The sequence below is a fragment of the Giraffa tippelskirchi genome, chromosome 6, assembly GCF_054371585.1.
Source record: "Giraffa tippelskirchi isolate mGirTip1 chromosome 6, T2T-mGirTip1v1.2.pri, whole genome shotgun sequence".
NCBI lineage: Eukaryota > Metazoa > Chordata > Mammalia > Artiodactyla > Giraffidae > Giraffa > Giraffa tippelskirchi.
In genome coordinates, this window is record NC_137280.1 from 89,173,311 (window position 1) to 89,195,299 (window position 21,989).

The 21,989-nt window shown below is 52.1% G+C and overlaps 1 protein-coding gene and 1 long non-coding RNA gene across 4 annotated transcripts in view; one reads left to right on the forward strand and one right to left on the reverse strand.

Moving 5' to 3' along the window:
- The window catches only part of CACNA1A (calcium voltage-gated channel subunit alpha1 A), a 250,656-nt gene extending 236,493 nt beyond the window's left edge, over positions 1–14,163 (forward strand). For all 3 annotated transcript variants that reach the window (XM_081495595.1, XM_081495594.1, XM_081495593.1), the window contains 9 exons: positions 6,464–6,571; positions 6,688–6,788; positions 8,083–8,192; positions 8,299–8,437; positions 8,608–8,721; positions 10,019–10,054; positions 11,058–11,244; positions 11,568–11,818; positions 12,572–14,163. In XM_081495595.1, coding sequence (XP_081351721.1) covers positions 6,464–6,571; positions 6,688–6,788; positions 8,083–8,192; positions 8,299–8,437; positions 8,608–8,721; positions 10,019–10,054; positions 11,058–11,244; positions 11,568–11,818; positions 12,572–13,285 — 1,760 coding nt within the window. In that variant the 3' untranslated portion in view covers positions 13,286–14,163. The remainder of the gene's footprint in view (positions 1–6,463; positions 6,572–6,687; positions 6,789–8,082; positions 8,193–8,298; positions 8,438–8,607; positions 8,722–10,018; positions 10,055–11,057; positions 11,245–11,567; positions 11,819–12,571) is intronic.
- A 4,494-nt stretch (positions 14,164–18,657) lies between these two features.
- On the reverse strand, positions 18,658–21,122 carry LOC145508601 (uncharacterized). The gene is made up of 2 exons (XR_014055464.1): positions 20,937–21,122; positions 18,658–20,249 (listed from the first exon to the last, which is right to left on the reverse strand). It is a non-coding gene; the product is annotated as an uncharacterized LOC145508601 (long non-coding RNA).
- Positions 21,123–21,989: the final 867 nt, after the last annotated feature.

Here is a 21,989-nt window from a genome sequence, read left to right on the forward strand (position 1 = left end):
AACCCGCCAGGCTCCTCTGTCCATGGGATTCTCCAAGCAAGAATACTGGAGTGGGTTGCCATTCCCTCCTCCAGGGGATCTTCCTCATCCAGTGATCGAACCTGCATCTGTTATGTCTCCTGCATCAGCAGGCAGATTCTTTCTTTACCACTAGCACCATCTGGGAAGCCCCTACATAATACCTTTGTATCTTTGCTGCTGTTTTCCTCTGGAGAACCTGTGTTCGGGGGTCCCAGGATAGCCCAAACCGAAGGTTCAAAAAAAGAAAAAAGGCATGGATTCAGTGATTTGATAGAACTCAGAACTGAGAAGAATTGTTTTACTCACAGTTGTGGTTTATTACAGCAAAAGGATACAGATTAAAATCTGCAAAGGCAAAAGGCACCTGGACAGAGTCTGGAAGAGACCAAGTCACATGCACAATGCTTACATCTCCCAGCAATGACGTGTGCCAACATGTATGAAGTACTGTCAACCACCCAAGCCCACCTGAACTTTGAGTCTAGCATATTTATTGAGAATTAGTCATGTAAGCCTGGCTGAACTCAGTTGCTCAGCCTCTAGCCCCTCTAGATGTCACACTGATCCCACATGGCTCAAGACCCCCACCATAAATCACATTGCTAGGGTAAATTACCTGTAGATGGCGACTGCAGCCACGATATGAAAAGATGCTTGCTCCTTGGAAGAAAAGCTATGATAAACATAGACAGTATTAAAAAGCAGAGATGTCACTTTGCCAACAAAGGTCTGTCTAGTCAAAGCTATGATTTTTCCAGTAGTCATATATGGATGTGAGAGTTGGACCATAAAGAATGCTGAGTGTCAAAGAACTGATGTTTCAAACTGTGGAGCTGGAGAAGACTCTTGAGAGTCCCTTGGACTGCTAGGAGATCAAACCAGTCAGTCCTAAAGGAAATCAACCCTGAATATTCATTGGAAGGATTGATGCTGAAGCTCCAGTACTTTGGCCACCTGACGAGAAGAGCCAACTCATTGGAAAAGACTCTGATGCTGGGAACTATTGAGGGCAGGAGAAGAAGGGGGTGACAGAGGATGAGATGGTTGGATGGCATCACCGTCTCAATGGACATGAGATTAGGCAAACTCCGGGAGATGGGGAAAGACAAGAAAGCCTAGCATGCTGCTGTTCATAGGATCGCAAAGAGTTGGACACAGCCTAGCAACTGAACAATAACAGTTCTGCAAAGCTTTGAAAGGGTGGGATTGCTGACAACATTAGAGTGTGTGCAGAGTCTCAGGTGGTGGTGGTGGTTTAGACACTAAGTCGAATCTGACTCTTGCGACTCCATGGACTATAGCCCACCAGGCTCCTCTGTTCATGGGGTTCTCCAGGCAGGAATACTGGAGTGGGTAGCCATTTCCTTCTCCAGAGGATCTTCCCAACCCAGGGATCAAACCCAGGTCTCCTGCATTGCAGGCAGATTCTTTACCAACTTAGCTACAAGGGGAGCCCTCTCCTAATCTTGATGAATTTCTCCAGCCCCTTTAATCTTGCCTCAGGTGGTTTCCTGGCTGCTGCTCTCTTGATTAGCAACTGTTGGAATCCACCCTTTGGAATTCAGGAAAGGTCATGGAGGCTGGAGTCTTGCCTAGAAGACAAGGGGGAGGAAAAAGGCCTTCATGCCTGGGAGTCCCATAGGGCCCTGCTCACCATTAATCTGACCTGCCTGTGTTACTACCAGCTCACTGAATGAGAGCTCCACTGAGAACATGCTGTGAGCCCAGCCCTGTCCTCAGCGAGTGGGATGTTGGCAGGGAAGGACAGATGAACCTCCAGCCCTCATGGGGCTGTGGGGAAACAGGCAACAAACAAATAGGCCACTATAAACAAGTAAAATATGTAACATGTTCAAAGGCCAGAAATGTTACAGAAAGGAAAGAAAGAGCAGGGTCAGGGGGTGGGGATCCTGGTCAGGGGTTTAAACTCTAAGTCAGCGGTTCTCAACCAGGCATGATTCTGCCTCCAGAGATCATTGGCAATGTCTGAAGACAGTTTTGATTTTATTTTTTGTGTTTTTTAGCCTGAAAAATGACGATTTATTCACTCTTTACAACTTTTCATATTAAGGAGCATATGGCAGAAGTGGAAGCTTTTGATAAACTAATAGAAATTGTCAGTTCTAACAGACCAAATTAACACAGAGATGGCAGCAGGAGCTCCCATCTTGTTTTATCACCTCCTTCACCCGTTGCCTTCAATACCATACAGAGAAGAAACCTTCTTCCTATCTGAGTGCCAGCAGTTCACCCCAGGGAAGGCTGAAGACAGTTTTGGTTGTTGAAATTGGAAGTGGGCTGGCCCTCATGGTACCTGGCATGCCAGGGAGGCTTTTTTTTTTTTTAAGTTTTATTTTATTTATTTATTGGCCACGTGACATATGAGATCTTAGTTCCCCAACCAGGGATTGAACCCAAGCCCCCTGCTTTGGGAGCATGGAGTCTTAACCACTGGACCACCAGGGAAGTCCCAAGAGAAGCTCTTGAATGTTGCCACGTGCATGGGACAGACCCTGCAACAGAGAAGGCTCACCAGAGGTGTGTAGAGTGATGTAGGGGAGGGGAAGACGCTGGGACACAACTGGTTTCTGGGGGACTGACGCCCAAATACAGGGGTACCTTCTGTCTTTGAAAGTGAAAGTGTCAGTCGCTTAGTCGTGTCTGACTCTTTGAAACCCCATGGACTGTAGCCTGTGAGGCTCCCCAGTCCATGGAATTCTCCAGACAGGAATACTGGAGTGGGTTGCCATTTCCTTCTCCAGGGGATCTTCCCGACCCAGGGATGGAACCCAGGTCTCCTGCATTGCAGGCAGATTCTTTACCATCTGAGCCACCAGGGAAGCCCTGGGAGCCCCAGTATTAACAACTCTGTACCTGGAGGAGGAGTAAACCTGGGATTCAGCCTTGAGTGGATCCCATGACCCCAAGGGAGAGCCGCCTTGAAATCCCCTAAGTATCTTCCCTTCATAGTAGGTCCCCTACATATGAATGAGTTCTGTTCCAAGAGCATTTGTAAGTCCAGTATGTTCCTAAGTCCAAAAGACTAGCCTAGGTACCAAATGAACATAATCGGCTATATAGTACTGTACTGTAATAGGTTTATAATACTTTTCACACAAATAATATATAAGAACAAACAAAAAAGAAAACATTTTCAATCTTACAGTATAGTACCTTGAAAAGTACAGAGTGTAGCATAACAGCTGGAATACAGGGGCTGGAATTGAGTGAACAGGCAAGAAGAGTTACTGACTGGAGGAGGGAGAGGAGGTGGGAGATGGCAGAGCTGAAGGACTGTCAGCAGTAGACACGGAGGGAAGCTGCAATTTAACTCATGCCTGGCCTGACACTGATGGAGCGCATGTTCGCATCTTTGAAAGTTCTCAACTTAAAGATTCATATGTAGGGTATCCACTGTATTTAAATGGGAACAACAATCCCGAATGAGAGATTGTGAATTGAAGCAGAAGGAGTCTGCTCCTTGTGGTGATTCTCAACCGGAGGCATTGTGTCTACCAGGGGACACCTGGCAATGTCTGGGGACAGGCTTGGTTGTCAGGGCCAGGGTCAGGGAATGCTACTGGTAACTAGTGGGTAGAGACCAAGGATGCTTGAAATCCTGCGATGCACAGGACAGCCCCGCAACCAAGAATGAGCCAGCCTCAAGTGCCTGAGAGTGCTGACAGGGTGAGAAACCAGACACCAAGAACAGGTATCCTGGTCAGCTCAGGCTTCCATAACAAAATACCAGAGACAGTACATAAACCACAGAAATTTGCTTTCTCACAGTTCTAGAGACTGGATGTCCAAGATCAAGGTGCCAACAGGTTAGGTTTCTCCTGAGAAACCTCTCAGCTTGCAAACGGCTGCATTCTTGCTATGTCCTCAATGGCCTTTCCTCTGTGCATATGCACCCCTGCTGTCTATCTCTTTTAGGGACCACCCTTATAACCTCATATAACTTTAGTGACTTCCTTGAAGGGCCCATCTCCAAATGCCATTACATTGAGCATTCAGGCTTCAATGTGAATTTTGGGAGGACACAATTCAGTCCATAACAATAAGTGGCTTCCTTTTCTCCAGCTGAAACAGGAAATATGTAAGCTGTTGGGCAAAAGTGACTTTTCACAGAAATGTCACGTTCTCTTCTTTCCCTTCCCATGTCTCTGAAAAGGAACCAAAGAGGCCCCAGGCACCTCACTTAGCTACAGTGGATGGAAGATATAGCTATTAATTCCAACTGCTTTCCTCGAGGAAAGAAGAACTGTTATAGGTTGGTGTCAAGGGTGTTGAAAGACCAGCTACAAAACAGATGATTACTTGAAGGGTCTCCCACAACCTGAGTCCAGGCCCACCCATCAGCCCCACCCCCACACAGCTTGGCCCCAGTGATCTCTGCACCTTTAGACCCCGCAGACACCAGAAGTGAGGTGGTGAGCAACAGCATGACGTAATAAATACAGAGTGGAAAAATAAAGCCAGAAAAAGGCATAGAAGAGGGGGGTGCTGTTTTAGGTTGGGAGGCAGCTAGAAGACCTGTTTGATAAAGGATTTGGGCAGGGAGAGGCAGGGACCTGAAGTGGATGAGGGAGGGAACCACACCAATACCTATAGAAAGAACCATCCTGGCAGAGGAAACAGCCTATGCAAAGACCTTGAGGCAGGACAACGCTTGGCGTGGTTGCGGAGCATTGAGGAGGTTGGTGTGGCTGGAACAGAGTGAGCAAAGGGGAAAGTAGAGGAGATGAGAGCAGATGGTTCAGGGTCTTGTGGACTTGGGGAGATCACCCTGGGTGAGGTGAGAGCCTTGAAGGGCTCTGAGCGCAGGACACACGTGACTGATGCAGGTGTTAGTGGGCGCCCTCTGGTGGCTATGGGAGGTGGACCTGGGCAGAGGCGACTGCCCTCAGGTGTTCACGAGCGCCCTCTGGTGGGTGTGGGAAGACTTGGGCAGAGGCCACTACACTGGTCCAGGCAGTTCAGCTCCCTGCTGCCTCCAAATCCTCACTGTGGAACGGGATCTGTGCTTGGCTTGACAAAAGACCTGTCTGAAAGAACTTTTCTCAAAATAAAAGACATCTGTCTCTGGAGTCACACAAGGGAAGATGAGTGAAAGCACAGAGTGCCTGGCAGATGTCTGTGCTTTGACCCGCATCTGCTGAGAAGGAGAAACTGCACAGGAGGTCCAAAGACAGTCCTAGGCTGGATCTCGAAAATGGAGTGGGAGAAAGAAGGGCCATGAGAGTAGATGGTGGGCGACAAGAGGTGGATAAGGAGTGCACGCAAAAGGCGTTCTTGGGGCTGCCTTGGTGGGTCAGCTATTCAGTCAGCAGGCCCCCATGGATGGTTGTTAAAACATTGAAATACTACTCAACTGGCTGATAGCCGGCCCCTGCCCTTCCCCCAGATCTCCTGGACCTCCTCCCATAATCCAGCAACCACAGGGTTAATACTTGGCCCAGCAGAAAGCCCTCAGACCCTTTCTCTAGCTCTGTCATCAATGTCCCTAACTGCTGGTAAATGTTAGGACAGCACCCCGGTGCCTAGTGTTGGGGGCTGTGAAACAAGAGTCGAAACAGGGTCCAGGCTGATGTATCAGTCAGGATGAATGAGAATGTACCGCCGTAACAAACAGCCCCAAGGTCTTGAACCAACAAAGATTCACTTCCCATTTGCATTATGTGGGAACTTCTTCCAGGCTCAGCAGGGTCTTCTGTTCATTAGTCACTTAAGGACCAGGCCTGAGTGGGCAACCACTGTCCCCAATGTTACCAGTTGCTGTGACGGAATGAGAACTCAGGAGGGTTCTGCATTGGCCATTAAATGCCCAAAGTGGCACCTCACTCTACTCACAGCCCATTGGCAAGAACTCATCTCATGGCCCCAGCCAATCCCAGGGAGGGCAGAAAGGGCTACACTCCCATGCACTCAGGCAGGGGGGACAAGGAATCACCGTGGCTGGGATGAGGGGCCAGGGGTCAGCCAGTTTCAAGGTCAGCATTCATAGGAGGGGAAATTTGGTTGAGGGACAGACCTCCTCTATCGGGACTATTCCCTGAGGCTTACCCCAGGCTCCCTACAGCAGACATAGTTCTAATGCTGCACATCAACTACTTTGATCTTCAGACAACTCACTGAGACAGGTACTATTGCCATCATCCTCATTTCAAAGATGGGCAAACTGAAGCACAGCACAGTAGACTAACACCCATGTCACGCAGCTGATAAGTGGGAACCAGGTCAGTCCCTCTAGATGCTGGACTGTCTCCCACACAGTCTTTCAAAGGCTCCGGCCCTGCTGGGGACTGGACTCCTCTGGGTCAGGCCCACAAGGCACTGGAGACCTCCTGGGAACCAGCACCCCAGAGCCTGGGTCAGCAGGAGCCTATGACTTTGCAGCTTCCCCAGAGGCCAGCTGATGCCTCTCTGTTCCCACTCGCAGGCGGAGCTGACAAACAACAAATGGATGCCGAGTTGCGGAAGGAGATGATGGCCATCTGGCCCAATCTGTCCCAGAAGACACTGGACCTGCTGGTCACCCCCCATAAGTGTAAGAGCCAGGCCCAGCCTGGGACAGAGAGGGCGGAGGAAAGAGGAGGCCCAGGGATGGCGGGGCTGGTGCATCCAGGGCCCCTCACCCATGGTGAGCTCACCCTGTGCCCCCAGCCACGGACCTGACAGTGGGGAAGATCTATGCGGCCATGATGATCATGGAGTATTACCGGCAGAGCAAGGCCAAGAAGCTGCAGGCCATGCGCGAGGAACAGGTATGGCTCCAGCCCTGACAGCCGCCCCTTCCAATGTCCATCACTCTGGGGACACCCAGGGTGGGAGACAGTGTCTTCCTTGTCACCGTGAGGACCAACCAGAACATTGGGATGATGTCAGGCTCCAGGACAGGTCACTGAAGAAGGAGGGCAGTGCCAAGGAGACATAACCTGGAGTAACTCATTTGCTCCACCAACACTTATTGGGCAGGGACTTCTCTGGTGGTCCAGTGGCTAGGGTTCCACGCTCCCAATGCAAGGGGCCCAGGTTCGATCCCTGCTCAGGAAACGGGATCCCACGTGCTGCAACTAAGACCCAGTGCAGCCAAATAAGCCAATAAGCAGAACAAATAAACATTTTTAAAAAAATTATTGGGTACCTATAGTGTGCCAGGCACCTTTCTCAGCTGTGGGTATGCATCTGTGAGCAAAACAGACCAGAATCCCTGCAGAGCAGACTTTCCAGTTGGCCGAAGGCCAGCAATGATAGATAATGAAATTATATAGCACTGCAAAAAAAAAAAGTGTCATGAGAAAAAGCAGGGGGTGAGCAAGGGAATGTGATTTGAAAGGGGTAGTTTGGGAGGCATTGCTGAGGAAGTGACATCACAGGAAAGACTTGAAGGAAGAGGAGAGAGAGCCAAGTAGATACCTAGGGGAAGAGTGTTTCAGGCAGAGGGAACAGCCAGTGCAAAGGCCCTGAGGCAGGACCATGAGTTTGAGAAATAGCAGGGAAGTCGATATGGCAGAACAGAGTGAGCAAGAGGGGCAGGGGAAGGAGACCAGAGTGGCGAGGTGACAAGACAGATTTTTCAGGATTTGTGGGCCTTTGACTTTTGCTCAGAGTGAAGTGGGAGCCACAAGGGTGCCTCAGGAGAGGTGGGAAGTGATCTCTTGCAGGGGTTCACTGGTGCTCTCTGGTGGCCATGGAGGGTAAGGGCTGGAGCCGGGAACCTGGGAGGAGGCAGTGGTCCTGGCCAAAACTGATGAAAACCAGGATGGGGGTCATGCAGCAGTGAGAAGTGACCTGGTTATGGATGGATTTGGAAGAGTCTAGAGGACTCGCTGGTGGATCAGACTTGAATGTGTGTGTGTGTGTTTTAGGGTGGGGGTGCGTTTCAAGAATGGCTTCTAGGAATTCACCCCAGGGGTGGGCTAAGCATACCCTCCATAGCCTCCCCACTGCAGTCTTGAAACCAAAGCCTCAGCCTGGGACACCCTCTTCCATCTGTCCCCTCTTCCCCCTCCACCCCCCGGCCGCCTTGTGTACACATGCTGCTCTCTGCCTCCCCAGAACCGGACACCGCTCATGTTTCAGCGCATGGAGCCCCCATCTCCAACACAGGAGGGGGGGCCTGGCCAGAATGCCCTCCCCTCCACCCAGCTGGACCCAGGAGGAGGCTTGTGAGTGTCTCTCTTGGCCAGAAGGCAGGGGAACAGGGGCACTGGGTGCCAGGTGCAAAAGCCACCAGAGGGCCCACCATCACCCTGGTCTCTGTGCCCCACACAGGATGGCTCACGAAAGTGGCATGAAAGAGAGCCCATCCTGGGTGACCCAGCGGGCCCAGGAGATGTTCCAGAAGACGGGCACGTGGAGCCCAGAGCGGGGCCCCCCCACCGATATGCCCAATAGCCAGCCCAACTCTCAGGTACCTCCATGGCCCCACCGCCTTCCTTGGCTCCCCAGCCTGGGCAGGACAAGAAGGAGGGGTCTGGGCCCCTCACCTGCAGCTCTGCACACACCCGGCCAACCCTCCACCCTGGGGTCCCCTGGCCAGACGGCCCTGAGGCTCACCCAGCCTTGCCATCTGCCCTGCAGTCTGTGGAGATGCGAGAGATGGGCAGAGATGGCTACTCTGACAGTGAGCACTACCTCCCCATGGAAGGCCAGGCCCGGGCCGCCTCCATGCCCCGCCTGCCCGCTGAGAACCAGGTGAGAGCTTTCACCCACCACCCTGGGGACTGGACTCAGCCTCTGGAGTCCCAGCTTCCCTGTGCAGCCAAGGGACCCAGGGCTGGGTGGGCCTTCTGCACCCCTGGCTGCAGCAGGCAGGGTCCACACCTCTGGAACCCCCAGAGGCCCCGATCCTCTTAGTTTCTCCCTGACGGAGGACAGAGAGGACGAGGTTCCTCTGGGGCAGGGCACCATGGCCACCACCACGTGGTTTGTCTCTGCTCCGTTTGGGGATGCTGAGGCCAGAGGATGTGGAGGACACATATCGGGGATGTGGAGGGGGGATGGGAGGGGATGTGTCAGGCCCCGGTGAGAGCTGCAATCAAGAATATACAAGCATGCACGCACGCATGCGCACAGAGGCGCATGCACACGGGGATGGGTGTGCTCATACACCATACATGCTCTGGGGAACTTGGCAGGTCCCAGGACCTGGTAGCATGTCTGGGGTGGGGCCTGGGAGTCGTCTCTCTGTCTGGTCTCTGTGAGAGCCGCTGGGGAGAAGCAGGTGTGTGTGCCTGACGTGTGTCTGTGTGTGGCTGCTTTACCCAGCTGCAGGGCTTGGTTGTGGAGGCAGGAGTCTCACTGCCCCCGGCCCACCAGGACAGAGGGGCCAGAAGCATGGCTGGGCTGCCCACCCAACCTGAGAGGCAGGGCGGCATGTCTGACTGTGGCAGGCTGCCAGTGTGCTCTGCCGTGGCGTCTGCACGGGGTGGGGGGTGGCGGGGCTGTGCTGTGCCTGGCTGGGCCAGAGTCGCCCAGGGGCGTGGCCTCTGGCTGCTGGAAACTCGGGTGGGAAGCACCCAGCCTGCATGTGACTGTCCAGTCCCATCCCAAGGGGCCTTCCAAAGCCCCACCAGGACTGAGCTTCTGGGCCCCAGGAGAAAAGGGGGAAAAGCCAGCTGACGGCCACACCACTACCCACCCCCCCAAGCTTTGAGTGTCAGCGGAGCCAGGGCTGGGGTGCATTGCATGAGGCAGAGTCCAGGGCCAGGCGCCTGCGGCCACGTCGCCCCATCTGTCGGTCTCGTGCCTTTGCCATCTGTGCGCTCCGTCCCCATGGGAGGAAGGCCAGCCGGGCCTGGGGTCGCCCACGCACCGGGGACGTTAACCTCTCTCTCCCTCCCCCTTCCCTTCCCACCTCAGGTTCTTCTCTCTCCCCGACCCTGGCATTCTCCTCCATCTCCCACACACTTCTCCCTCTCCCTCTCGGCTTTTATATTTATTTCCTTCTTTCTGTTTTTCCTGTGTGCACCATCCCGTGGGGCTGTGACAGAGGAGAAGGGGCCGGCCACGTGGGAATAACCTCAGTGTATGTACTGCGCCTGCCCGCCGCCCAGCTGGGCTCCGGCCCCCTCTTCCCGCCCACCCCCCCTCGTGGGAGTTCTGTCATCTCTCCGGGTCCTCGGACCCCACCCTTCCTTTGCAGACCGCACCCCATACCCCGTGGAGCCCCATCCTCACGTGTTGTGTTCTCTGTGTGCCCCATGTGTGCCCTGGAGGGGTGACCCCACCCTGCCCCCCGCCTCCCACCCTCTCTTCAGAGCCCCCCAAGCCTGGCGGGCAGGCGTCCATCATTCCAAGAAGCCTGACCCCCAGCCCTGCCTGGCTCACTCTTTCTTGGAGGCTCTTTCCCATGACACCACCCATGAACCTCTGGTCCCACAGCCCCGTGTCCCTTAAAACTCCAGTATCAGGCAGTGCCACTGGCCAGGCCCTGGGCAAGTCTGCTCTGTCCTCCTTCTCTCCTCTCCCAGCCACAGGGAACCCAGTTCCACCCAAGGGTGCAGCGAACACACAGGGCCCCAAGCTGCAGGCCAAGGATGAGGAGAGCAGGTCCCCCCGGGGGGTCTCAAATGCCAGGCCAGCCCCTCAAAGGCTTCCCATAGAAGCTGGCTCAGGTGGGCAGGAAAGTCCAGTCCCGGTTGGCCAAGGAGGACTGTGTGCTGGGTGCCTGGCCCTGGGCCTATAGGCCTGACGGCGAGGAGAGGCTGAGGCTCCTCACCTGCTTTGGAGAGTAGGCCGGGCTGCCCAGGGCCCAGGGCTCCCAGGTTTGTACTCCGGATGGGAGCTCTGCCCTTCAGCCGGCCTGCCTGTCCCAGCAGGAGGTGGAGAGAATGGGGCCTCCTGGCGGAACCCAGGAGGAGCTGGGGAGGGGACAGAGGAGTCCTGGAGCCTGAGGCCCAGGGCTCCCCCCACCAGATCCCACCCCTGGATGCTCACACCCCCATCACTGATGGCGGATGGGGCATCCCGGGACTGCTCCGTCCCAGCCACTGACCCCGGCCCGCCGGCCTGTTCCCACCCCACCCCAGACCATCTCAGACACCAGCCCCATGAAGCGCTCGGCCTCCGTGCTGGGCCCCAAGGCCCGGCGCCTGGACGACTACTCCTTGGAGAGGGTGCCGCCCGAGGAGAACCAACGGCACCACCAGAGGCGCAGAGACCGCAGCCACCGCACCTCCGAGCGCTCCTTGGGCCGCTACACGGACGTGGACACAGGTGGGTCGCCCTGCGGGGCCCAGGGACCCGAGGCTGTGGAAGGGGACAGAATAGGGGAGATAGGGAGAGAAGACAGAGCAGGGTCGACACTGAATAAGAAGACACAGAAAGGCCTGGACAGGACGCAGGGAGACTGAGATGTGCCATCTGCTGCCCACAACCTGGTGACCAGCTCCCCACACACACACACCCACCAGGCCATCCTTGGCCCAAGGGAAGGTATTCGCAGGGCCCACAGTCCCGCCTGGAAGCCGCCCATGTGCACGTCCCACGCCACCCTTTCCTTACAGCCATATGTCTTGTCTGACCCCATGCGGCTCCAGGCTTGGGGACAGACTTGAGCATGACCACCCAGTCTGGGGACCTGCCATCCAAGGAAAGAGACCAGGAGCGGGGCCGGCCCAAGGACCGGAAGCATCGGCCACACCACCACCACCACCACCACCACCACCCCGCGCCTCCGGACAAGGAGCGCTATGCCCAGGAGCGGCCTGAGCACAGCCGGCCCCGGGCCCGGGACCAGCGCTGGTCCCGCTCACCCAGTGAGGGCCGAGAGCACGTGGCGCACCGGCAGGTGGGTGTGGCAGGAGGCACCGCGGACCCGGACCCACCGGGAGAGGATGGGGGGACCACGTCCCACAGCCCCTCTGAGCGGGGTTCACCACTACCGCTGTGATCTCCGACCTGCCCACCATGGGGCTCCCCAAGCCAGGGGGTTGGGCTCGGGCAGGGGTGGGCACTGCCCCCCGCCACTCTGGCTCCCCACTCTGCACCCCAGCCCCCGTGCCCGCCTGCCACCCCGCTCCCCGCCGCCCGCAGCTGCTTCCTCTTTGGTTGTGGATCACCATTTGAGTTTCTGGCCAGCAGTGGTCTTTACGACTCACGCCCACCCTGGCTACCTTCTGCCTTTTGCTTTCCTTTAACCCAGCTTCCGTTTTTTGTTTCAATTATGATTTCTGTCCTCTGGACGCCTGTGAGTAATTTTTGAAACTTCTGCTATTTTTAACCCCGAAACTTACAAAACTCCATTTCTCATTTCTCTTTTCACTTTGTTGTGTTGGTTTTCGACTTCCCCTCACCCTCCTTGTCTCTCTCACTCCCCCTCCCCCTCCTCCCCTCCTCCCCCTCCTCCCACCTGTGGCTGTTGCTTTTTTCCTTTTTTTCCATTTGAACGTCCTGTGTGTCCCCCCCCACCCTCCTCCTCCCCTGTCCTCTGGATTTTCCTTCGCTCCCCACCCTCCCGTCCTCTTGTGTCTCCTCCCGTCTCCTTCTGGTTGATTTTGTTGTATCTTTTTTTTTGATTTCCTTTGTTTCAATTTTCGTGTAGGGCAGTAGTTCCGTAAGTGGAAGCCCAGCCCCCTCAACATCTGGTACCAGCACTCCGCGGCGGGGACGCCGCCAGCTCCCCCAGACCCCCTCCACTCCCCGGCCGCACGTGTCCTATTCCCCCGTGATCCGTAAGGCCGGCGGCTCGGGTCCCCAGCAGCAGCAGCAGCCCGCGGCGCGGCCGGGCCGAACGGCCCCCAGCGGCCCGCGGAGGTACCCGGGCCCCGTAGCCGAGCCCCTGGCCGGGGAGCGGCCACCCACGGGAGGCCACGGCAGCAGCCGCTCGCCCGCGATGGAGCGGCGGGTCCCGGGCCCGGCCCGGAGCGAGTCCCCCAGGGCGCCGTGTCGCCACGGCGGGGCGCGATGGCCGGCGTCAGGCGCGCACGCGGCCGAGGGCCCCCCGGGCCCCCGGCACCACCACGGTTACTACCGGGGCTCCGACTACGACGAGCCCGACGGCCCGGGCGGCGGCGGCGGCGGGGAGGAGGAGGAGCCCCGGGCCGCCGCCTACGACGCGCCGCCCCCCGCGCGCCACGCGTGCTCGCCCAGGACTCCCCGGGCCGCGGGCCCGGCCTGCGCCTCGCCTTCAAGGCACGGCCGGCGACTCCCGAACGGCTACTACCCGGCCCACGAACTGGCCAGGCCCCGCGGGCCGGGCTCCCGGAAAGGCCTGCACGAAGCCTACAGCGAGACCGACGACGATGACTGGTGCTAAGCCCGGGCGAGGTGGCGCCCGCCCGGCCCCCCCACGCACCCCACGCACACGCCCCCCTCGGGGAGGAGCCGCACCGGCCGCGGGGCCACCTCGCTGCCACCTGCCCAGCACACGGGGGCGGGGAGGCCCGGGAGGGCCCAGGAGAGGACCAGCCGGACGACCCCGGACTCTGGAGGGAGTCCCCAGGGCCGGGACACACCAGGGTGTCCCGGAAAGACCCTCCTGGGCAGCGACGGCGCCCCCCACCCAGCCCCGATCCCCCTACGACGACGGCGGGGGGCCCTCGGGGGCAGACAAACCACACAGCCAAGGGATTCGAATTAACTCAGCCATTTTTGGAGAACCTTGGGGAAAATGGAAATTTCAAAAAAAAAAAAAACATTTTTAAAAGAAAAACGGGGAGAAAAAAAATTGCTTCTATTGATGAGTTTTATCATCTCAATTGAAATCTTTCCTTTCCCTGGTGAACGCGTGCTGGTGGCCCATGTGTGTGGCTAGAAGCCGGAAGCGAAGAGGAAACCCAGCGTCCCACACAGACCTCCACCAGACACACTCATACCCCACACACGTTCTCAGACACACACAGGAGTGCTTGCTGGTTATACCAAACCCTACTATTACTGCCTGCAGAAATCAATTTAAAAAAAATAAACAATTTTAAAAAGGACAAAAAAATTAATGATTGAGAAAAGAAGCATTTTTTTCTGACATTTGGTCCTGCTTGAAATAACAAAAGAAAAAAGAAAAAAAAACACCACCACCGATTTCCTTTGCTTCTTTTTTCCTTTTTCCTACCTTGTTTGAAAACTGTGGGCTTGGGACTGTGAATTATTGCATGACATTCAAAAAGAAAAAAAAATAAAAAAAGTTGAATCAAAGGGCTTCTGGATTGGAGTGTTCTTTATAGCTTCTGCAAAGTACTCCCCAGGTCTCTTTGCAGGGACCTTGGTAGGAGGCACTTGGAAAGTGGTTAAGGATGAGAAAGCTATAGCTCTCCAGCCAGGACTCTTTGCAAGAAAGTTAAAGCCAGAGACACTGGCCGGGTCTTTACCCGGTTGTCCTGAATGGGGGACAAAAGGGCAGTAGAGCCCCCCACCACCACCCCATGCCTCCACCCTCAGACCACCCCCACCACCACCTCCCCACGGCTCCACAGTCTGCTGGATAATATTCCTGCGTGATCCGGCCAGTGAGACCCCAAGGAAAATGTGTGAGGCCTCAAATATTAGCGCAAAATTCCTATTGGACATACCCTGCAGGAGGTACCTGGAAGCCTAGCTCAGGACCCCTGAGTCCAGTGGGAGGGGAGCCCCACCCGAGGCCTTTGGCACTCCCACCCCACTCACCAGCACCCAAGAAGCTGCTTCTGAAGGGCTCCACCCCAAGCTGTATCCCATTTCACAGACTTTCCTGAGATGCCCCTGAATTACCGCAGCCATCGGAGAGTCCTAGAGGTCAAGGTTCAGAGCAGCCTGTAGGTAGCAGAAGAGGGTCATGGCCAGTTCAAGGTGAGGGCAGCATATCAGAGGTGGGGGTGCGGTTCTTAAGAAGGGACTGATAGCCTGTCCTCCGTCCACCCTCAGCCCATCTGGTGGGTCTGTCCATCAGCCCACAGTGCACCTGCTGGCACCCTCCCACTCTAGGCTTCTAGAAACTGGCCGCATGATGAAGGTGGTAGAGCACCTTCCATCCCCAGGATCTTACCTCCCTGCCTATTCTGTGAATGCTTTTGTGAATACAGTCGACAGCCAAAAACCATTGTTAATAAGATCAGGAGGTCAGAGAGCTATGTTGATTTAGGTAAGCAAAAGGCCAATTATACCCGTTGTTCAGGGGCTTCCCAGGTAGTTCAGTAATAAAGAATCCACAAGCCAAGGCAGGAGATGAAGGTTCAACCCCTGGATCAGGAATATCCCCTGGAGGAGGAAATGCTGCTACTGCTGCTGCTAAGTCGCTTCAGTCGTGTCCGACTCTGTGCAACCCCATAGACGGCAGCCCACCAGGCTCCGCCGTCTTTGGGATTCTCCAGGCAAGAAAACTGGAGTGGGTTGCCATTTCCTTCTCCAATGCATGAAAGTGAAAAGTGAAAATGAAGTCACTCAGTTGTGTCCAACTCAGCGACCCCATGGACTGTAGCCTACCAGGCTCCTCCGTCCATGGGATTTTCCAAGCAAGAGTACTGGAGTGGGGTGTCATTGCCTTCTCCAGGAGGAGGAAATGGCAACCCAGTATTCTTGCCTAGAAAATCCCATAGACAGAGGAGTCTGGTGGGCTATAGTCCATGGGGTCGCAAAAGAGTCGGAAACGATGTAGTGACTGAGCACACACACATCCCTTGTTCAGGTTGACATGAAAGGCCTTTGGTCTGAAAATGCAACTCCTGGTTCTCCCAAGAAAGGACTTCAGAGAATCATGTAGAATGTGCAGATAAGGAGAGGTAGATGGTCTTCAAGGAACAAGGGGGTACCAGATGAAGGAGAATCAGAGGCCAAGAAGGGGGACATTAACCAAAGACATGTACCACACCTCAACTTTGGGGTCAGTCATTTGACCCTGAGGGGCTTAGCTCAGCCCCAGCCTCACTGACTGTGTGACCTAAGGAAAATGACTTAACCTCTCTGTACCTCTATTTTCCCATCTGTAAAAGAGAAACAGTAACAGAGCTGTTCATGAAGATTAAATGCATTATTCTACATCAGTCTAGCAAACTTTCTCTTAAAGGATCAAAGAGTAAATATTTTCAGCTTTGTAGCCCAGACGGTCTCTCTCTCAACTCTTCAGCTCCGTCATTACACCAGGAAAGCAGCCTTATGTAAAGGAGTGGGTGTGACTACGTTCCAATAAAACTTTATTTATAAAAACAGGCAGAGGGCTGGATTGGACCACTCTTCTACATCCACAGTTTTCAAACATTTTGGTCTCAGTACCCCTTTCCATTCTTTAAAATATATGCTTGAGGGAACTTCCCTGGTGGTCGAGTGGTTAAGATTCCAAGCTTCCAATGCAGGAGCCATAGAACAGTTCAGGGAACTAAGATCCCACATGCCACAACACGAAAAGAAAAAAATTGTGTGTGTGTGTGTGTGTGTGTGTGTATAAAATGTGCAGCATGGCCTATATATATATATAATATATATGTATATGTATATATACATATACATATATATCTGCTTATATGAGTTATAGCTACTGATATTTGCCATTTGTAGATTAAAACCAAAAAAAAAAAACCTGCTAATTTTAAAAACTGTTTGTTGGTTTTAAAATCACAATCCATCTACTCATGATAACAAATAATTTTTAATGAAAAATAACCACCTTTTCCAAAACAAAAATGTTCCATTAAAAGAGAGACATTGTTTTCCAATTTTGCATCTCTTCCATGTCCAGTGAACAGAAGACAGCTGGATGCTCACATCTGATTCTGCATCCCACCTGTTGCAACAGCAAATCTCCCCTGGAAACTCCACCATACACACATGAGAGAATAAAAGTGACAGAGGCAAAGCACATCTTAACATTAATATTAAAAATAGTTCAAAGAAAAAATATTTTTAAATAGTTCAGGGACTTCCCCGGTGGTCCAGTGGTTAAGATGCTCTACTTCCGATGCAGGGGGCATGGCTTCTATCCCTGGTCAAGGAACTAAGATCCCACAGGCTGTGTGGCTAAAAATAATGTTTTAAAGTAGTACCAAATATTTATTTAAAAAATAAAATAGTTCAGTCTGATGGACCCCCCTGGAAGGGTCTCAGTGGCCCCCAAGTTTCTGAACCCCTCTGAGAACTGCTGTTCTCAGAACAAAGGGTACCTGGCCCATGGTAAGTGAATTTTGACTATGGCCGTTATTACCATAGCATCAAAACAGAGAGTTCCCGAAGGACTTGCTCCAAACCCCAAGCCTTCAGGTTACCTTGGGTAGAGGAGGCTGAGGGACTACTAATGGCAGGGTGGGCTGAGCTCCCTCTACAATAATGCTGCTGCTGCTAAGTTGCTTCAGTCGTGTCCGACTCTGTGCAACCCCATAGATGGAAGCCCACCAGGCTCCCCTGTCCCTGGGATTCTCCAGGTAAGAATACTGGAGTGGGTTGCCATTTCCTTCTCCAATGCATGAAAGTGAAAAGTGAAAGTGAAGTCGCTCAGTCGTGTCCGACTCCTAGCAACCCCATGGACTGCAGCCTACCAGGCTCCTCCGTCCCTGGGATTTTCCAGGCAAGAGTACTGGAGTGGGGTGCCATTGCCTTCTCCAGCAATAGCACCTAAGAAAAGAACAGGGGAATAAGAAACTAAAGAGGTTTTTTTGTTGTTGTTATTAAGTATAGTTGATACCACTCTAATGGCAGAAAGCAAAGAGGAAGTGAAAAACCTCTTGTTGAGGGTGAAGGAGGAGAGTGAAAGAGCCGGCTTAAAATTCAATATTAAAAATACTAAGATCATTGGATCCGGCCCCATTACTTCATGACAAATAGAGAGGGAAAAGGTGAAAGTAATGACAGATTTCCTCTTCTTGGGCTGTAAAATCACCGCGGATGGTGACTGCAGCCATGAAATCAGAAGATGTTTGCTTCTTGGCAGGAAAGCTATGACAAACCTAGACAGTGTGCTGAAAAGCAGAGACATTACTCTGCCAACAAAGGTCTGTATAGTCAAGGCTATGGTCTTCCCAGTGGTCACGTACGGTTGTGAGAGCTGGACCGTAAAAAAGGCAGAGCGCCAAAGAATTGATGCCTTCAAACTATGGTCCTGGAGAAGACTCCTGAGAGTCCCTCAGACAGCAAGGAGATCAAACCAGTCAATCTTAAGGGAAATTAACCCTGAATACTCATTGGAAGGACTGATGGCTTAAGTTGAAACTCCAGTATTTTGGTCATCCAATGAGAACAGTTGATTCATTGGAAAAGTCCCTGATGCTGGGAAAGATTGAAGGCAGGAGGAGAAGAGGGCATCGGAGGATGAGAATGAGGTAGCTGGATGGCATCACAAATGCAACGGACATGAACTTGGGCAAACTTCAGGAGATGGTGAAGGACAGAGAGTCCTGGAGTGCTGCTGTCCATGGGGTCGCAAAGAGTCAGACGTGAGTGGATGATTGAACAACAACATAGTTGATTTACAATGTTGTGTTAGTTTCAAGTGTACAGCAGTGAATCAGTCATATATATACACTCAGGAGACTTGTTTTTTGGGTTTTTGTTTTTTTGGCCATGCCACACAGTATGCAGTGTCCTAGTTCCCCAAACAGGAATCAAATCAACCTAGAGATTGTCATCCTGAGTGAAGTCAGACAGAGAAAGACAAATACATGATATTGCTTATATGCAGAATCTTAAAAAAAAAGATTGGTGCAAATGAAGCTATTTACAAAACATAAATTGAGTCACAGATGTACAAAACAAATTTATTAGAGTTCCTCAGTAGTCCAGTGGTTAAGCTTCTGCTCTTCCACTGCAGGAGGCATGGATTCAATCCCTGGTCAGGGAACTAAGATCCTGCATGCCACCCAGCATGGCCAGAAAACAAAGAAAAGAAAACAAACTTTCGGTTTACAAAAGGAAAGGGGGAGAAAGGGAGAGGGGTAAATTTCGAGATTGGGGTTGACATATACATTACTATCTAGTTTACAATAGATAACTAATAAAAATCTATTGCATAGCACAGGGAACTCTGTAGTGACCTATATGGGAATATGCTGGAGTCCAGCTCCAGCAGGTCCAGGGGTTCCCTCAGGATGGACGGCGTCGGCGATACGGATGAGAAGACACAGCGAGTCTCAGCGTTTCCAAGTGTCTTCCAACTTTATTGTTTTTAAGACAGCTTTTATATTTTTAATGGTATATAGAAACAAATGTAAAGTATAGAGTCATACCAATTCAGCTTAAGGGACATACCAACTTAGCTCAAGGAACATACCAACTTAGCTTAAGGGACATACCAACTTAGCTTAATGGGTATATCTTAATGGGCCTATCAAGTTAGCTCAATGGGCCAGCAGTTTCGACCCTCATCGAAGCCGTTTGCATGTCTTTAGTTACAAAAAGCCTCACTTTGTTTACATCATCTTCTGGCCTAGTGGCCTGCTAACACCTTGTGACTCTCCATTGATAAGGGTTGATCAGTCAGAACACTTTTGTATCGGGCACATCAGGAAAGAATTCATCAACAGGAAGTTTTAAGGTAAAACCTGTTTTTGGTAATTTACTCTATGCCTTGAGCTTAACAGAAAAGAATGTAGTTCCATAAAGTCAAAGAACAGCAAGCTGAAATTCAGCTCTAAGTAAGAATCATCAGTTAAATCAACAATTGTCTTATTATTTGTATTAAAGCTAAACTTTTATTTATATAAATCTCTAACTATTATGCTTTCATTATATAGGCTAAATACGTTAAGAGTAAAAACATAGTGAGTAAATATAGATTAAGTAACAGTTTCACAAAGCAATATTTTTTGTATTTCCTAACAAGTCTTTTTTCCTGCGAAGGGTTTTGTGCCCATAGGGGCTTTCTGTGATGCGGCTCTCAATGCTGTTTTATTACTAGGGAGCAGTTATGCACATTAGCTCCAAAGGCACAGGTACATTTATTAAACAAACCAATATGTTAGCAAAAGGAATTTAGATCAGCATACTCTATATCCCAGATAATTTTATTTAGGGTGCTACCGTTCAGGGGCCTTGTTGATTTGAGGTTTCAGAATGATCTATTTTAGAAGGGAATCAGGAAAGGCCTTTTGCCTAAGTCACAGAAAATAGGAAGAGGTTTATTATAGCAAGCATCAGAAAGAGAGATGTCATCTTTAAGGTGAGCGCTGAGGCAGCCTTCCGAGATTCCCTGAGGCCTGAGTTGCTCTGCTCGTCAGGTCTTCTCCTCATGACTCTGTCATGGGTGGGACTCTCGTGAGCTGGCTCCCGGCAGGAATAGCAATTAGAAGAGTGGATATATGGATATGTATAACTGTTTCACTTTGCTATATACAGCAGAAATGAACACAACATTGTAAATCAACTATACTCCAAAAAATTAATTTTAAAAAGTACAGGCTGGACCTCCCAGGTGACTCATTGGTAAAGAATCTACCTGCCAATGCTGGAGACACTGTTTCAATCCCTGGTCCAGGAAGATCCCACATGCCATGGAGCAACTAAGCCCGTGAGCCACAACTACTGAGCCTGTGCTCTAGAGCCCAGAAGCCTCAGCTGCTGGAGCTAGCACACTCTGGAGCCCGTGCTCAGCAACAAGAGAAGCCATCGCAATGAGAAGCCCACACACTACAATTAGAGAGTGGCCTCCACTCGCTGCAACTAGAGAAAAACTGCCAACCTAGCACAGCCAAAAATAAATAAATTTTTTTAAAAACTTGTCTAAGAAAAAAAAAAAAGAGGGGGTTGCTGCTGGCTGGAGTAGAGTCTGCAGAAGGAATGGACACAGAACTAGCATCATTCCAGCCTGCTCTCGATCTGCTAAACATGACACCCACTTTTCATTGGACCTCTGGTCTCTGCCCAGAATGGTGGCCCATGCCCTTTGCAATTCCCCATTAAGCCCCCTCCCAACCTAGGACCCTGCAAGCTGCTCAGAGATGGACTTTCCTCCCCATCTCCCTCACAGTTCCACCCAGACCCAGCCACTTCCCACCACTTTCGCCCTCACCCACCCTGCTCCAGCTCTTAAACAGGAGAAAGGCTTCACCATCCAGGCAGTATCTTCCAAGACTCCATTTGCTCAATAGAAAATCTGGAGATATATACAGCTAGCCGTGGACCTGTGATGTTTACCTCTGAAGAGGGTGGGGAAGGCCCGCAATGGACGGGGATGTAGACTTTGGTGTTGCACTGAAATAATTTCACAAACACACATGCTCACTTTTGTAATCAGTAAACAGTTTTTAAAGACATCCAGATGCCTTATTATGCAAAAAGGGCTTTCTCTGATCTCCAGATCGCCCAGGCCTATCAAGGACCACATGATAATAACCAATCCCGTGGACAACCAAATGAGACTCAGTGCCTCCCCAAAACCAAGGCCTGGGTTTTGTTCAAGGTCTCGTGCCCAGCTCCCGGGCCGCGGGAGGGCCCAGAGGGCGTTGGTTGAGCTGAGAGGTTGCAGAGGCTGTATCGGTCCAGGTGCACCAGGCAGGCAGCGCCTCCTAGAGGCCAGATGGTGAATGGCCGAGCGCGTGATTGCTGTGTAACTAACCGGTTTTACAGTCAAAGCTATGGTTTTTCCAGTAGTTAGGTACGATGAGAGAGTTGGACCATAAAGAAAGCTGAGCGCGGAAGAATTGATGCTTTCGAACTGTGGTGCTGGAGAAGACTCTTGAGAGTCCCTTGGACAGCAAGGAGATCAAACCAGTCAATCCTAAAGGAAATCAACCCCGAATATTCTTTGGAAGGGCTGATGCTGAAGCAGAAGCTCCAATACTTTGGCCACCTGATGTGAAGAACTGACTCTTTGGAAAAGACTCTGATACTGGGAAAGGTCGAGGGCAAGAGAAGGGGGCAACAGAGGATGAGATGGTTCGATAGCATCACTGCCTCAATGAACATGTGTGTGTGTGTTAGTTAGTCATATCCAACTCTTTGTGACCCCATGGACTATAGCTCACCAGGCTCCTCTGACCATGGAATGTTCCAGGCAAGAATACTAGAGTGGGTTGCCATTTCCTTCTCCAGGAGATCTTCCCAACCCAGGGATTGAACCCAGGTCC